Genomic DNA, 16,371 nt, shown 5'->3' with positions numbered 1-16,371 from the left:
ACAAACAAAGAAAATCCTTAAACTTCAAAATAAATGGATACGATCTGGCTTAGGATAAATCTTATTTTTTAAAACTTGCTCATTTGTTAGTGTTCCTTAAGTCAATCTTATATTTGACAAACCACGGCACGTTGTCATTTGGAAATGAAGTTGTTTGCACTTAACGACATTAAAGGACCACTACTGGTCCTTCTCTTTTCTAACCCACCTCCATAGTAAAGCATTTTCTATTTCCTGGAACATATATAACATATTTTACCAGTGGAGTTAAAAAACAATCTGCTTTTAAACTAATCTCTCCTCGCCCTGTCATTTTTCTCTTGTGCTCAAACGTTGTGCCAAAAAAGAACTGACTCCCACTTGTTTTCAACCCCCCACTAAACAGCGTTTCCAAGTGACTCAATCTAACATGATTAATCCACCTCCCCCAACATCTCCAAAGTATCACACACCCACAAGCAACTGATACTAAGATTAATTGACGCGTCACTTGCAAGCTGTCTAAAGAGCAAATACCAGCACACTGAATGTTTTCTCCCTTGAACACACAATTCTCTGTATCAACGACTTTCTGAAGGGAGGTGTCTGTTCTCTTGGCTTTCTCTCTGGCTGCTTAAATTAACATGAAAAGCCTATGCCAGGGTCACTAACAAACCAGGAGCCGCTTTAATCCCATTTGCCTGGAGGTCACGGCAGATCATGTACAACCACCACCATGTGGCAGAGCAAGCTCTTTGCCACGGCTTGGAAGCACTGTTGAAAGAGCCTCAGCCTCCAGTGTGAATGGGAGCGTGAATGGGAGCCCGGAAGGGCGTCATTCCACCACTCTGATCTACAATGCACTCTGCTTATCATCACCAGCCAAATTTGGGCTCCCAGGAGCAGAGCAAAAGGAGAGGTTGCGGGCCTGCCGTGGCTTAGCGGTTGAGTGCGCGCGCTCCGCTGCTGGCGGCCCGGGTTCGGATCCCGGGCACGCACCGATGCACCGCTTCTCTGGCCTCGGCCGCATCCCACATACAGCAACTGGAGGGACATGCAGCTGTGACATATGGCTATCTACTGGGGCTTTGGGGGGAAAAATAAATAAATAAAAATCTTTAAAAAAAAAAAAAACTTGTTAAAAAAAAAAAAAGGAGAGGTTGCGATATCCTTCCCTGCTCGACTTCTCTTAAATCTCCTCACCTTTCAACTCAAAGGCCACCTCCTCCACGAAGGCTTCTTTGACTGACTCACTTTGAATCACATCTCTGACAGCCTGCTAATCATCCTACCCTCTCCTTCTGGCCACAGTGATTGGCCCTAGGGATAGTTGCATCACTTGAGCTCAGCCAATCAGAGGCTTCCACAGGACTGTATATGCAGATGATACCTTCTTCTACAACTTCTTTCTTCTAGAATGGCTACATAGATTAATAAAAGCCTGTCGCCTGCTTTCCATTCCATGTTTTCCCTTCCTAACTCCTTCCATCCTATGCCACACACACACACCCTCCGAAATCCACCTTATAAGGCAGACTCATCTGCAAGGCAGAATGAAGCCAACACAGAGAGGAGTTGAGAGAGAGAGAGAACCACCACCTACAGCTCTCCTCCGCCGAGGACGGCATGGGAGCCCAAATCCATCTTGCATTCTGCTGCACTGGCAGGGAGCTACCCTCAACCAGAGGAAGGGACCCCCCTACCCTTTATTCAAACAAAGGCTCTGTCTGCCCACCAAGCCTTCCTCTAACTTACACAGAAGAGCTGCATACCCTAGAGGGACATGTGTGATGAGCTTCCAGAGTCACCCCCAGTCCTTCCCAGTGACAGCCACAAACAAACGCCTTTCTCACACTTGCTTCAGATGGGTTTTTGTCACTTGTAATCAAAGAAGTCCTGACCAATGCAGCAGACCAGACAACTGGATTGCTTAGGATGAAACACCATCTCTGTTTCAGCCTTAATCTTCCTCTTAGCCTTAGTCTGTGGACTCTTCCTTTCAGTCTCCAGGTCCTCATGCTTCCCTGGTTAGGCACGGAATAATTAACATCCTTCCCTTTCCTTCTCAGTGACTCAGACAGCTTCCATGCACAGACAACATACCAAAGAACTCAAGTTCAACCTAATAATGCTGCTGCTGCTTTCTTCATGAAAGTGGTTAGTAACGATCTCTTTCCCAACATTTTGGTAACTCCTCTGCTGTCAACTCCAGCAGCAGAGTATGTTGTCTCAACACTGGCTGTTCTTGCCTAATCTGAAAAAGGGTCATTGCTAATTTTCCCTCACGAATCCTGGTGTGATTCGTTGTGTTTTGTTTGTAAGGGATGGATCACTCACCCTCTTTGATATCTGTCCAACTCATGGAGAACAGTGTGGTCACAGTACTCAAACACCAGGTGAAGCTTCCGCTTCCTCCTGAAGACTTCAATAAGGTTGACAAGGTTGGGATGCTTGAGTTGCTGAAAACATAAAAAGCAAGGTGCTAAATGTGAGTTGTCTGAGAGCTTTCTCTAATTTTGATCCAATAAAAAGACAGCTGTTTGTCCTTTAGGAAGTTTCATGTCTCAGACTGAAGGAGGCTGTAAACAGTATTATTTTCCTCTTTTAAGAGCTGTTTGTAAGCAGCTCGTAAGTGAAAAATGATCATAACTCTGGTGACAAAGAGAGCTATAAGAAGGCTGGAAAAGAAAGGAGAATGAAAAGAGGGTGGCAATTTTTAGTTAATACCAACTCATCCTATAAGGCTCAGATCAAATGTCCCTTCCTAAGGAGGTCTCCTCTGATCTCCCCAGACTGGGTTCAGCGCCCCTGTGTGTCTTGTAGTCCCCTGGAAGTATGTGTCTTTTGGGTCTTTCGGAATTACTAAGTGAAGATTATTTAGTAATTATTGTTCAATTGATTGTTTAATGTCCTCTGCTGTTAGTAGATACAATAGATACATTCCATAGACTATAGACACATTCCATAGACTATAGATACATTCCACAGAATATAAGATACATTCCATAGACTATAGAATACATTCCATAGAATATAAGATACATTCCATGGACTATATATACATTCCATAGACTATAGATACATTCTGTGGTCTACAGATACATTCCATAAACTATAGATATATTCCATGGACTATAGAACATTCCATAGACTATAGATACATTCCATAGACTACAGATACATTCCATGGAATATAGAGACATTCCATTGGATATAAGATACAGTCCATAGAATATAGGTACATTCCATGAGATATAGATACATTCCATAGAATATAGGTACATTCCATAGAATATAAGAACCATGACATCAGGGTCTGTGTTCTCTTGTTTACTTAAAGTGATGTTGTTGTACCCCCAGCATAGGGCCTCACTTATACTAGGCATTTGATAATTATTTGTGAATGAATGAGTAAATCATGTTTTCTAGGCTGATGGAACATTTTAAAACAGAAAAATGAGGAAGACTCTCCAATCTGATGTACCTGAGGGCGTGTAACTAGAAAAAAGGGCAGGAATGAATGTTGGTGTTGCCAGAGATAAATCTTGTACTTAGCTTCCTGGTCCCTCTGTCCATAATCCTACCAGAAACACTACAAGTAAACAAACTAATTATTGTGAAGAAAACAAAAATGGTTAACTTCTTAGAGACTCTTCTTTCTTCAGGCCCTCCAAGCTACGGAACCCCACATTTATGGTACCCCACCTGGAACTTTTAGCCTGAACCAACATTTTCCAGACACAGTAGGACAGAACTCACTACTGTTTAAACCAAAGAGTTGTGCTGGCTCATACATCTCAAACAGAAAGCAAACAACCCAGTTCAAAGGGGCTAAATAGCAGCTTTATGAGAGAATCAGCAAAAAGCAGAGGTTTTCTTTCGGACTCCGAAAAATCATTGTCTTTAGGTCTTAAGACTTTGAGTCTTAGATTCTTTTAATTTTCCACGTTACATGTGTAGTCCACACTCACATCAGCAAAAGTACAGACATATCAATTCTACCAAAACAAACACACGGCCCTTCTCTGGGTGCCACGTCTGGTGCCTCCGACTTTTCATGTCCACACCTACGGCAACTGTCACGGCAGGGCACTCCTGCGTTGGGAGAAACTCAAATGTCCTCTGGATTTGACCTCGGCTTCCCTCCTCGGCCTCATCTCTTATAAGTTCCTCCCAGACACAAAGCTTTTCTCTCACTTCCTGCAGGTTCATGCTCCCTTGCATCTCAGAACTTGCTCACCCGTGTCTCTCTCTGAAACACTCCAACCCTCCAGATGTCACCTCCTCTGTCTGGCCTCCTCTGCCCCACCTTCGCACACCTGGAATGAACCAAAAGAGCTGTAACTCTGGAATCCAAGCGTGGGTACCACGTGGAGGTGAAGGGCATTGTCACAGCAGTAGCGACAGAACCGAGTAGGACCGTAAATATTATACCATACTCATCTTTCTGTTACTACGCACCTTTTGAAAACCTAGACTACCAACTGCAGGATATTCTGTTCAAACAACATGCAGACTCTTTCTAATTTTTGCCTATTATAAATAAAGTTTTGATGAAAACTTAGTAGCTGGTTGATCTTAACTTTGAATAAGTTAGTTAACTTCTCTAGGCCTTAGTTTCCCATCTGTGAAGGCAGGAATCTCAAGGCTGCAGTGACAGCTTTATCACACACAAAGCACATGCAACAGCGCCAGGCTCATATAACCACTCCACGAAGGTCAACTGTTAATATTATTTGGGGTTAAGTCTATTTCTATTTAGCATGATTTTCTCTATTCATTTTATCCAACAATTACCTGTTTACCTTAAGGTGCCTATGGCTCTGTGCTAGTCCTAAGGATACAGAGACATATAGAGCAAGTCCTGCTCCTACTTGTATGGAGCTCAGAGCCTAGGAGGGAGACAGACACTAAACAAGTGATTACAGACATGGCACGCGGTACACGAATCAAGGTGAGGGTACCTGGTTTGAGGGGGTGGGGGTCCAGGGAAGAGCTCCTTGAGGAAGTTAGTTGGGCACCATCTAGAGCCCCAGAAATACAGCTTTGTGGCTCTAGAGATGGCCAAATTGCTTTCCCAAAGGATCCTACATGCTTCCACCTCTGCCAGGAGCAGGAGGACTTTCTGGCAGACCACGGCCAGCTCTGAGGCGCGTGCAGACCGTCAATGTTTGTAATATAGTTTGTCAAATTGCTTCCTGCAGGGCTTGCCTCCAGCAACGCAGGACAGTGTCACAGGATTTTTACACCCCTTGTCTCTCCTCCCCCTCCACGAGAGAACTTTTATATAGTTGCAAATGGCCAGTAACTTATTTCTCAACTTATTTTCAGAAAAATGTTAATTTAAAAAAAAGCAATCACTAAGACTAAATTCTAATTAGGACTTACACATATTAAATTATAAATGTTTGGGGCCTGCCCCCATGGCTTAGCAGTTAAGTGTGCGCACTCCGCTATTGGCGGCCCGGGTTGGGATCCTGGGCACACACCTATGCACAGCTTGTCCGGCCATGCTGAGGCCGCGTCCCACATAGAGCAACTAGAGGGATGTGCAACTATGACTACAACTATCTACTGGGGACTTGGGGAGAAAAAGGGAAAAAAAGGAGGAGCATTGGCGATAGATGTTAGCTCAGGGCCAGTCTTCCTCACACACAAAAAAAAATGTTAAAAAAAATTATAAATGTTTTAAAATAAATTACTAACTCTCCCTGGGTAGGATTCTGTGTGACCTGAAAACACTCCCGAGCAGCAAATATCGAGGCTGGTCCCTGTCCTGGCTGCGTTCATTTACTCAACAAGGATGCACAGAGCGCCTCTCGGCCTCAGCCTCTCTTCTGGGCACTGTGGACACACTGGTGGATGGGACAGAGGCCTCAGGCATTAAACAAGGAAGCGCCATGAAGGGGCCTCCATATGCAAGAGACTCTGCCTCAGAGAGACTGCCCTGAGGAAGCGACTCAGCCGAGTCCTGGGGGGTGAGAGAGGTCTGACCGCACCAGGGCAGGGGAGGTAGCGGGATGGCGGCCCCCCAGGCAGAGCGACCCACCCTGAGCCCGGAGGAAACTTCGGCCACTTAAGGAACCTAAAGACAGTGTGGCTTGAGAGTCAAACGCATGGAACCGAGACCAGCGAGCCGGTCAGAAGGCAGGTCCATGCTAAGAAATTGACACTTGATCCTCAGTGCAATGGGAAGGAATTTTAGCAAGATGTGATATGAGGCCATTTGGGTTTTTCAAAGTTTGCTGTGGCAGCAGGATACAGAACGGCTTGGAGGAGGCAATGTGGGGGAGGAGAGCAGCGAGGAGCCTGCTGACATTGAGAGATGGCGGCGGCTCCGACAGGGCAGAAGGGAGGGAGACGGCGAGACAAGCACTGCTTGCAGATAAACTGTATTATTAGAAGAGTCAGGATGTGGTGATGGCCTGGAGAGGAGGCGGGGAGCGGGAGGTGTCACGAATGACCAAAGGCTTGTGTAATGGGGCGGATGGTGGTGCCATCACCGAGAGGAGGGTAGGTTTGCCGGGAAGAAACTACAGTTTGGGGCACGTTGGGTTGGTGGGGTCTCGAACACACCAAAGTGGAGGCAACAGGGTGGCTGGACTTTGAGCTGAAGGTAAAGCCGGGGAGTCAGCGTGAGTGAAAGAAGCTGTGGATGGATGTGACGACCCAGGAGGGCGGGTGAGAAGGAAAGAGGCCCCGGCCCCAGCACCAGATGTGCGGTGCCCGAGGAGGAAGCAGACAAGGAGAAAGGGAGGAAGGTCCCTCAAGATAAGAGAGAAGACAGCAGAGTGTGAGGCCACAGCTTATCGTGGAAGGAGGAAGTGGTCCACGGGGGGGTGCTGCTAAGAGGTCAGGTGGGGAGAGGCCTGAGAGGCGCCCCGGGGGGCCCCAGGCGAAGTCGTGTGACCTCGCTGGAAGCAGTGTCCCTGCATTGGTGAGACCAGGGGCCAGATGGTGCAGGTTCAGCATCTCAAACCACCTTACTCCTCCCTCTCCGTTGACACCCCTGACCCCAGGGGCGGGACTCAGAGGGATGGACATCTCTGGGCCTGAAACCAGTTTGCAATTGGTAGCCCGGAGGGTTCGATCCTAGCTCCAACACCGCAAGTGTTTCACACCTGAGGATTGGACGTTTCCCCTTCAGCACTGAAAGGAGGGACACACAGAGGAATCAGACGAGAGCATCCCAGCAGCACGATGGGCAGACGGTTCACAGGCTCACTCCACAAGGTTAGGACACCACAAGTGATCGTAATGGGACAGGCTCAATTACCATTATTTACACAGATGCGGCTCAGGGCTCATCTAACCAACATGTCTTCCTATTTGTGAGGGTGTGAAGCGAGCCTCAGGCCCAGGCTCCTCCTTGGCCTTCTGATCCCTGCCAGCCCAATCCTGAGGGTCTGGTGGTTCCGCCCAGGCCAGCACCATCCTCATCATCCTGCATCTAAAACCGGGCTGGCCCAGGCTCAGACTTCGTTTCTCCTGCATAAAGTTTCGCCTTGGCTGCTGCTGCTGCTGTTCTATTTTGAACTCCCTTTTATTTTCTTTCCGTGTTTTGAATACTGCTATTTCATATGACACTGGGAAGTGAGGCATTTTCTCTGACATTAAAAAAAAGGACTGAGGACTGAGACTCTAGGTCTCAGTTACCTAGACATCTTTGCAGGAATCTTTTGTCAATTAACGTTTATCCAGAATGGAGAAAAGCGAGGCCCCCCAAGGCCCCCACCACCAGCTTTATAATAATTAATCCTGGGCACCTCCCAAGGATTCTGAGACTAGCATATTATAGCGTGCTCAAGGGTTTGAGACTGAGCCAGGTCTAGAAGCAGAGCAAGAATCAAGGTTCCTCATATTTCCTCTCATCCTTCCTTCTCACCAGGATGAATGCTCTCAACTAAATCATGCCACTCAGTGTAACAGTTAATGGCAGCAGAACCCAATTTTGCCATTGATTCACAAAGAAAGTTCTCAAGTCCATCTTTACCTCATTTAAGGACTTTGGAAGTACAGGTATGGTCATGATAAGATGATACCACTGAAGAAGTCATATCATAAAGTGGTCAATTCTTACAAAAATAATATGTAGATGTGACACAATTCCAATCAGAATCTAAAAGGGATTTTTCTTTTTAGAACTAGATAAAAGGACTTTTAAGTTCATACAGAACTATAACTGTCTAAAAATCACTAAGGGAAAAAACTAGTGGGGGCAACTTGCTTTGCCAGATGGTAAAATTTTCAGTAAAGCACCTGTAATCATCACCATCACCATCATCCTCATCCTCAGCCTCCTCACTAGGACAGCAGGCTATTGATACAGAAATGAAAAAACAGAAGCAGTACAGAGTCTAGAATCAGAGCCAAGTACTTAAGAGAAATTAACGCACGACAAAGGCAGTATTTCAATGTAGTTGAAAAGAATGTGCTTTATTTAATAAGGATTCTGGGAAAACTGGCTACCCATCAGGAAAATGGAACCACATCTCATCACTACATATATAAGAATAAATTCCAGATATATTAAAATTTTTAATGTAAAATAATATAAATACTAGAAAAAAATTAGGAGAACTTTTTTGACCTCAGGATGGGAGAGAGCATCCTAAAGAACAACACAGGAGATCCAGAAGAAAAGAGACAAGATAGGTAAGTCTGGCTACATAAAAATAAAATAATGTTGGGAAGATGACAAAAGTTCTGGAGATGGATGGTGGGGATGGTGGCACAACAATGTGAATGTACTTAATGCCACTGAACTGTACACTTAAAAGTGGTTAAAATGGTAAATTTGTCTTATGTATATTTTACCATAATAAAAAATAAAAATAATGTTGGTTTGGTAAAAAAAAAAAAAAAGTATAAACAATGTCAAAAGACAAATAATTGGCTGTGAAATATTTGTTAAAGTTATGAAAAATAAAAGGTGATATCCCTAAAATTATAAAGAAGTTTTAAGTGTTATAAAGAAAAAGACAATCCCGTGGAAAAATAGGCAAAAGATATAAATAGGTAAGACACAGAAGAGGAAAAATAAATGATCAAGAGACATATGAAAAGATACTCAATCTCAATGAGATATCGTTACACATCTATGAGAATGGCTAAAATCCACCAAATGCTGGTGACAACACTGAGCAACAGGAACCCTCAGTCATTGCTGGTGGGAACGCACAATGGGACGGCCACTTGGGAAGACAGTTGGGCAATTTTTTACAAAGCTACACATAGTTGTTCCATATGATCTCGAAATTATACTTGTAGCTGTTTACCCAAATGATTTGAAAACTGTCAATACAAAAGCCTGCACTCAAATGTTTATAACAGCTTTATTTATAATCACCAAAAACTGGAAACAACCAAGTTGTCTTCCTATAAGTAAACGGATAAACAAATTGTGCTACATCCATAGAATGGAATATTATTCAGTAATACAAAGAAATGAGCTATCAAGCTATGAAAAGACATGTATGAAACTTAAATGCATATTGTTAAGTGAATATTGCAAATGTATGAAACAACCTCACTTGAAAGGGGTGGAGGGGGAAGGTGCTGACCTAAGTAACTCTGGAAATGGGCAGAGTCTGTAAGGCTAAAGGAACCTCACCTGAGCACTATACTCTTGTTGGTGAAGTTGTTTCCCATGGGGGTAGAGAGTAACAGTTCTTATTCCGCTATATACGTACACTGGAATTGAACAATTACGTGAATGAATGCCAGGTACTGAGAGCCAGGTTCTCCCTGTGAGAGGGGGAGTTTACAGATAAGCAGGAGAGCAGACTAGTAAAATCCATGATCTCATCCATCCGTGGATTAGAGTCAGAGACATCAGCGTGAACGCATGTTCAGCTTAACATAGATACAGAGGGTTACATACAGAAATAACTACAGATCTGTGCATATACACACGTATATTACCTTGCTCTGTCAGCTGAGAGGGCCTAGAAGCAACCACGTCCCAGGAACAACAAGTACACTAGTGCCCAGATCTTGTTTTCGAATACCATTCTCCAATGAAGGGAACCAGGGCTCCTTGGAGAAAACGGATGATTCTAGGTAGGGCAGGAAAACACAAGATGGGGCTGGAGCATCTCATAGTGCCAGAAAGTGAGGAAGTGCTAAAGCAAAAACAAAAACAAACCCTACACTGATGGGGGTATGTCAAAGGGACACAAATATCCATGGGCCCATACTGCCATAAATGGATGGATGGATGGATGGATGGATGGATGGATGGATGGATGGATGGATAGGGGAGAATAAATAAATCTTCTATGTAGAAGAATTCCAAATAATTTATGTAGATACTCTGCCTTTAAGGGGGAGAGCCTCCCTACCCACTCCATAAGTCCCTGCACAGAGGGACTTCCTTCCAAAGAGCACTGTGTGAAGAGGCAGAAGAGGAGGAGCTTTATGGCGGCGAAACCTGACAAACAGTGTCTCACCAGGGGAAGGAGATCAACTTCGACACTGATAGTATGTACACTCGACCAATGTGATGTGGTCGTCTTCCTCCCCAAATCCACAAGGCCAGTCTAACCATGAGAAAAACACCAGACAAATTCCAATAGAGGCGCTTTCTACAAAATACCAGACCAGGTCTCCTCAAAACTGTCATGGCCACCAAAAATACGGACAGTCTGAAACTGTTACAGCCAAGGGAAGCCTAGGGACACATGACAACTAAATGCAACATGGTATCCTAAATGGGATCCTGGAACAGAAAAAGGACATTATGTAAAAACTAAGGAAATCTGAATGAAGTTGGACTTTAGTTAATGATAATGTTATACTTGTTCATTAATTATAACAAATGTACCACACTAATGTAAGATGTTAATAACAGAGGAACCTGGGTGCAGGGTATATGGGAACTCTTTATATGATCTTCTCAATTTTTCTCTAAATCTACAACTCTCCTAAAAACTGAAATCTATCAAAACACACACACACACACACACACACACACACTCTCTCTCTCTCTCTCTCTCTTTCTCTCTCTCTTTTTACCCAGCATACCACTTCTGGGAATACACCTTATACAAATAAAAGCATAGTTGCATAAAAATATACGTACAAGGATATTTATCGCAGCATTGTTTGTGAAGGCAAAAAATTGGAAACAACAAAAATGTCCTTTGATAGAAGAGGATGACTCAGTAAACTGTGGTCCATTTAAACATGAAATAGGAAATACTATGCATGTATTAAAAAGAATGAAATTAATAGAGGTCTGTCTATTAATCTAACGACAGTGATGTATTATTGAGTGAAAAAGGAGAGCTACTGAGTAATTTTATAAAAATAGATGACAATGGTATATTAAAACATATAAACAAATTATTCTATTTTCACATATTATTTGTTATATATTATTATTTAAAAGATATATGAGCCCTACTCTGTGCTGGACATTAATCTAAGCTCTGGGATTACAACATTTAACAAAGCTGACAAAAATCTCTGCTCTCAGGAGCTCATATTGGACTACGCTGGATGGTGATAAGTCTTATGGAAAGAAATCAAGTAGGCAGGGGGATAGCATGGCGGGGGGTGCGATTTAAAACAGGGTGATCGGGGAGACCTCACTGAAAAGGTGACAGATAAAGAAAGATGTGAGGAAGGGTCATGAAGATTCTGGAAAAATGTTCTAGGCAGAAGACACTACGATTCCAAAGGCTCCAACGTGCACTCCTGCCCGGGCAGTTTGTGGAACAGCAAGGAGGTCAGAGTTCCAGTCACCTCTATGTCCTGCTGCCCATCCTGTCTGCTCGTCTTTTAATTTAACCGTCGCTGCAGCAATGAGCTTTGTGCGGATGAAGCCCACAGCCCTCACCTCAGCTGCGTCTGTATCTTTTGCTTGCCGCCCAGGGCTCCTGGATGGAGGTATGGGGCGCTGGTGGGATGATCCCAACACGCAGGAGTTAACACTCCACAGGGGGGACCCCGGCCAGTGGGGACAGGCAGTAGTGGTAAATGCTCCCTCTTCTGGGCCCTGGCTCCTTAGAGACTTGCAGGAGGAGGCCCCGCTGCCCCTGCATGGGCTCGTCCTCCTTCCCCATCTCCCTCTCTCTGTCCCCTGCTCCGGCTCCCTGCTATCACTGCCCAACACCAACGACTAACACACAGCCCCTTGTCTCAGACTTCACTTTCAGGGAGGTGTACAAGCCAAGACAGTCAGTCCGGAAGCGTCCTCTTAGAGATCTTCAGAATGGGATTCTGGAACTGGATGAGACACCAGGCAGGCGGCAACAGGCCCCCACTGCTGGTGGGAAGTGGGCCGAGAGGAAGCCCTGGGAGCCGCAGCGACGCGGTCCCCAGGACTTCCCTCCGCCGTGGTTTTGAGTGAGGCGCAGGTCAGCCACACAGCAGCAGTGGCACGAGGAGGATGCGTCAATGTAATTACGGGGATTACTGAAGGAGCGGGGTCCTGTCAACACCTCTAGGTGGCGGAAAAAAGAGAAGAGAAAATGACAGGTCAGGTTAGCCACCAGTCGGGGTGGGAGTCAGAGGGTCTGTGGCAGTACTGAAAGAGACTTCTGTCTCTGCAAACACAGGGCAGACTGTGCAAAATCAGGCTCAGGACTCAATTTTTTTAATGTGTGTGTGAGGAAGATTAGCTCTGAGCTAACATCTGTTGCCAATCCACCTCTACTTTATGTGGGACGCCCGCCACAGCATGGCTTGATAAGCAGTGGTAGGTCCACACCCGGGATCCGAACCTGCGAACCCGAAGCAGAGCGTGAGAACTTAACCACTACACCACTGGGCCAGCCCCTCTCAGGACTCAATTTTAGGAGTAGCAGAGATACAAAAGAGACCATGCACAAACTCAGCAGGTCTCTTATGCCAAAATCAGGGCTCTGGGGAGAAAAGAGGGACCAGAGATCTGGGACAGGGACATTTAGGAGGATGAGCCTGAGAATCTCAAATCCTCAAATTTCCCCAAACCCGCTGGGCTGGAAGCAGCAGCTTGGCCCCTTTGGCCAAAGGTGAAACGCTTCCTCTCACACGGAGCCCCTGAAAATACCTCACTGAGCAGGTGTCCTTGGGAGGATGATGTGTGTCCTCCTTGGATTCCACCCACCTCCTCCCAGGGCCCACAGGCCTGTCACCAGGATGGGGCTGCAGCTGTGCCTGAGCAGGGTAATACGGAGGAGGAAACAACTATACTCAGAGAATCACAAAACTTGGCTCAAACGTACCAGCAGGAATCCCAAGGGTTGGACCACGGCGGTGGTGAAGTGTAAGGCTAGGTGGGGGAAGTTCACTGATATGGGAACACTGTCCCATGACTTGGGATTTAGTTCCTGACAAGGACACCTGTAGACAGTCTTCAATATGTTGTTGGCTTGGCTTTTGAAGGCTGGGCTGTCAGTAGATAAGGTGGAGATGCTGGAACTGCCCTGGCAGAGTACTGAGGAAGGGGTCTCGGGGCTCAAGGAGGTGGAAATATTAGAGTGGACGTATGAGGCGGGACTGCAGAACCCACCACCTGATTACGTTTCCTCGGAGGCCCAGAGAACACAGTTTCCACTAAGCAGAAAGGCAGGCACAGGGAAGGAGGTCGCCGGCATCTTTGAGAAGCCCATGGTGGCTGTCCTCTGTAGGCTGGTGGACAGGCTTGTCCTCTGCAGGCTGGAGAGGCAACCATGGAACTAGGCTCTCTGGTTCCAATGGCAGTGATAGGATTCCAGGAGCCGAGACCAGGTGCTGACAGCAGCAAGGTACTCGTAATCACCATCGTGGGAAGCGAGGCCAGATGCCTTATTTCGCAGAGGTCTGTGCTAATGCACAGACAGGAACGCATCGTAGAGTTCCTATAGGTGAACTAGAAGGGCAGCTAGCAGGTGTGTCACTCAACTTGTATTACCAGAAGAAAGTGAGAGAGGGCAAGCAGGCTGAGGTGTTGACTTGGACAGATGTCCAATTTTAAAAAGGAAACTACAGAACAGTATATACAATATGATAGCACTTGTGTCTGTTTTTAAAATGGAAATACATGTCCTCGTGCAAGCACGGAAATCCTCTGGAGCGATGCATGAGAGCCAGCGGCTGTTTGGGGGATGAGAATGGGGAGTGAAGGGCAAGGTAGCTTTCCTTTCACTTTACATTCTTCTGGATCTTCAGGTTTTTTTTTTTTTTTTTTACGTAAGCATACATGACTTTATCATGCAAATGGTTTAAAAATGATTGTATAAGTTCTTCACTATATTGTAAAACCAAGATAAACATTTTGAAGTTAGCTCCAGAGAGCTAGTTATTACATCAGCTTGGGGGGGGGGGCTACTTTCATTACTAAAAGAGCTATTTGGATTATTACTACCGTCTCCAGCTGAGAGGCGGCTATTCTGCGCCCTCTCAGTGCTACAGAGGAGTCATCTGTCAACACCCTCCTCCGGTAAAGGAAATGACCCCTCAGTTCCTCCAGACGCCAAGAACCCACGGCAGACACCCTGCTAATGTTCTGTTTTGGGGACTGTTAGAGAAGGCAGGGAGTGACATACGGAAGGAGGGGTACTGGGGGAGCTGGAATCACGGGTGGAGAGGTGGGGGCCTGAGGTTTATTTATTTGAGGTTTGCTGTAGACAAGAGGGATGGAGCAGAATGTGCCGGGCTGGTCCTCCGGCCAGAGACTGCACTGAGGTCTCTTCTGGACTCCTCTCAAGGCTAAGGATGTCCACAGTGGATGCTCGATCTGCTTTAGTGACTAATAAAGTATCTGAAAAGCACTAAGAAAGAAGAGATAGTACAAATGTGGTCAAAACGAAAATTAGCACTGACACAGCCAAAATTAATGAAACAACGAACTGACACTGACAGATCAAATTATTTGTTTGGTTTTTAGGTGTGGTTGAAGCATCAGTTGCTGCAGAATCTCTTACCTTCCATATTCTAACAAAAAGAGATGGAGTTCAAAGATTTTCAACCAGACAATTTTACCCAACAGCATTTTCACTACAAGGCTTTTAAAGTTAATAAGTAATAAAGAAGGTTAATAATTAGCAAGAAAATATGCCTGTTGAAAGCAAATTTGTGGCCTGAAACATCAGTCCTGCCAAATGAAAAGATAAATTAAAACATTAAAAACATTTAAAGTGAAAGATACCAGCCCGGCCTGTTTAAAAAATTTTCCATTGCAGATAAAAAGTACTGCATTTTGGCGTGGTTTGACAGTTTCATAATAACTGTATGTAACACACATTGTCTACCTATAAATTTTATTTGCTGGAAACAAAAATAATCTAAGTGGTAAAAAAAAGCAACGACATAATCATGCTTTTTATCAGTGTGCATTATGAAATCACACATTCGGCCTCCTCCTGCTCTGTGATATTTGATCTTCTCGAGTCGAGGGCGGTGTCAGGACGTGTGTAGGAGCATTTAGGACATGGACAGAAGGTGGTATGCACTCAGTCTCCTTACAAACGGGGGGTTTTTAAGAAGGCAACTAGCCAGCCTGCTGATTTCTGCTGCTTTTGTTCTGAAAGCATTTGTGTGGCAGCTTTATTACTTAGGAGTTCACTACACAGCAGGAATATCATCTTTCTAGATAAATACATCGTGAGCTAAGCCAAAAAATCTTCTAAGACACAAACAAAACAGCCTGTTACTATTTGCAGTCAGCACGTTATCTTGTAAAAATAAAATTAAACAGGTCTCCACTTGTTGAACAAATAGGGGGAGACGATGATGGGGGATTTGTTCGGTTTCTGTCACTGTGGGCGAAGGCGAGAGAATGCCCTGCTTTGTCGTCCACACTAGTGACAACCAGGCCCCATAAACTCCCATCTGTCTCTACATTGGTGAGGAACATGGAGGGGCCAGACCTGCCAGTCTCCGATGAGAACCTCTGCATGTGAGGACCCAACCCGGAGCCTGCGGGCCAAACAGCGTCTGCAGACGGGGTGTGTGGCCTGAATGGTGTTTCACATTTTTTAAATTGCTTGTCCACGTTTTAAAGCTGGATTTCATTCTCACTAAAAGAAACGGTGGAGAAATGGCTGATTCCAGAGCGGGGGCAGGACGGGCCTGGGACATTCTGGTGGGCCGCACAGTTAAGAAGGACTTGGGGAATGACCTGCATCTGTCAGGACAAGGAGCTGGATCCCAGGAGCCCCAGGGGCCAGCGCGGGCAATTGGAGAATCAAACAGAAGAAGGACAATGATGGTTTGTAACACGTTGAATAAAAAACAAATCCACAGATTGACAGTGATACTAAAAAGTATGTGTGTGGGTGGGGTGATGGTGAAGGAAAGCTCTTTTTTTTTTTTATAGAAAAATTATAACCAATGAATGTAGAAAGAATTATTGCAAATCAGCATTTTACAATAACTGTTATGATAACTGACTGAGGCAAGGATCTTTGGGTGAAAGTTGCTGGG

The 16,371-nt window shown here is 45.2% G+C and overlaps 1 protein-coding gene across 3 annotated transcripts in view; it reads right to left on the bottom strand.

Annotated features, from left to right (window-relative positions):
* CDKL1 (cyclin dependent kinase like 1) overlaps nt 1-16,371 on the bottom strand; it is a 45,876-nt gene that overhangs the window by 21,390 nt on the left and 8,115 nt on the right. For all 3 annotated transcript variants that reach the window (XM_087421909.1, XM_087421901.1, XM_087421906.1), the window contains one exon: nt 2,317-2,438. In XM_087421909.1, coding sequence (XP_087278035.1) covers nt 2,317-2,438 — 122 coding nt within the window. The remainder of the gene's footprint in view (nt 1-2,316; nt 2,439-16,371) is intronic.

The sequence above is a fragment of the Ceratotherium simum genome, chromosome 3 (genome assembly GCF_057802395.1).
Source record: "Ceratotherium simum simum isolate JZ-2026a chromosome 3, ASM5780239v1, whole genome shotgun sequence".
Taxonomy (NCBI): Eukaryota; Metazoa; Chordata; class Mammalia; order Perissodactyla; family Rhinocerotidae; genus Ceratotherium; species Ceratotherium simum.
This window is presented reverse-complemented; position numbering and strand designations above follow the sequence as displayed.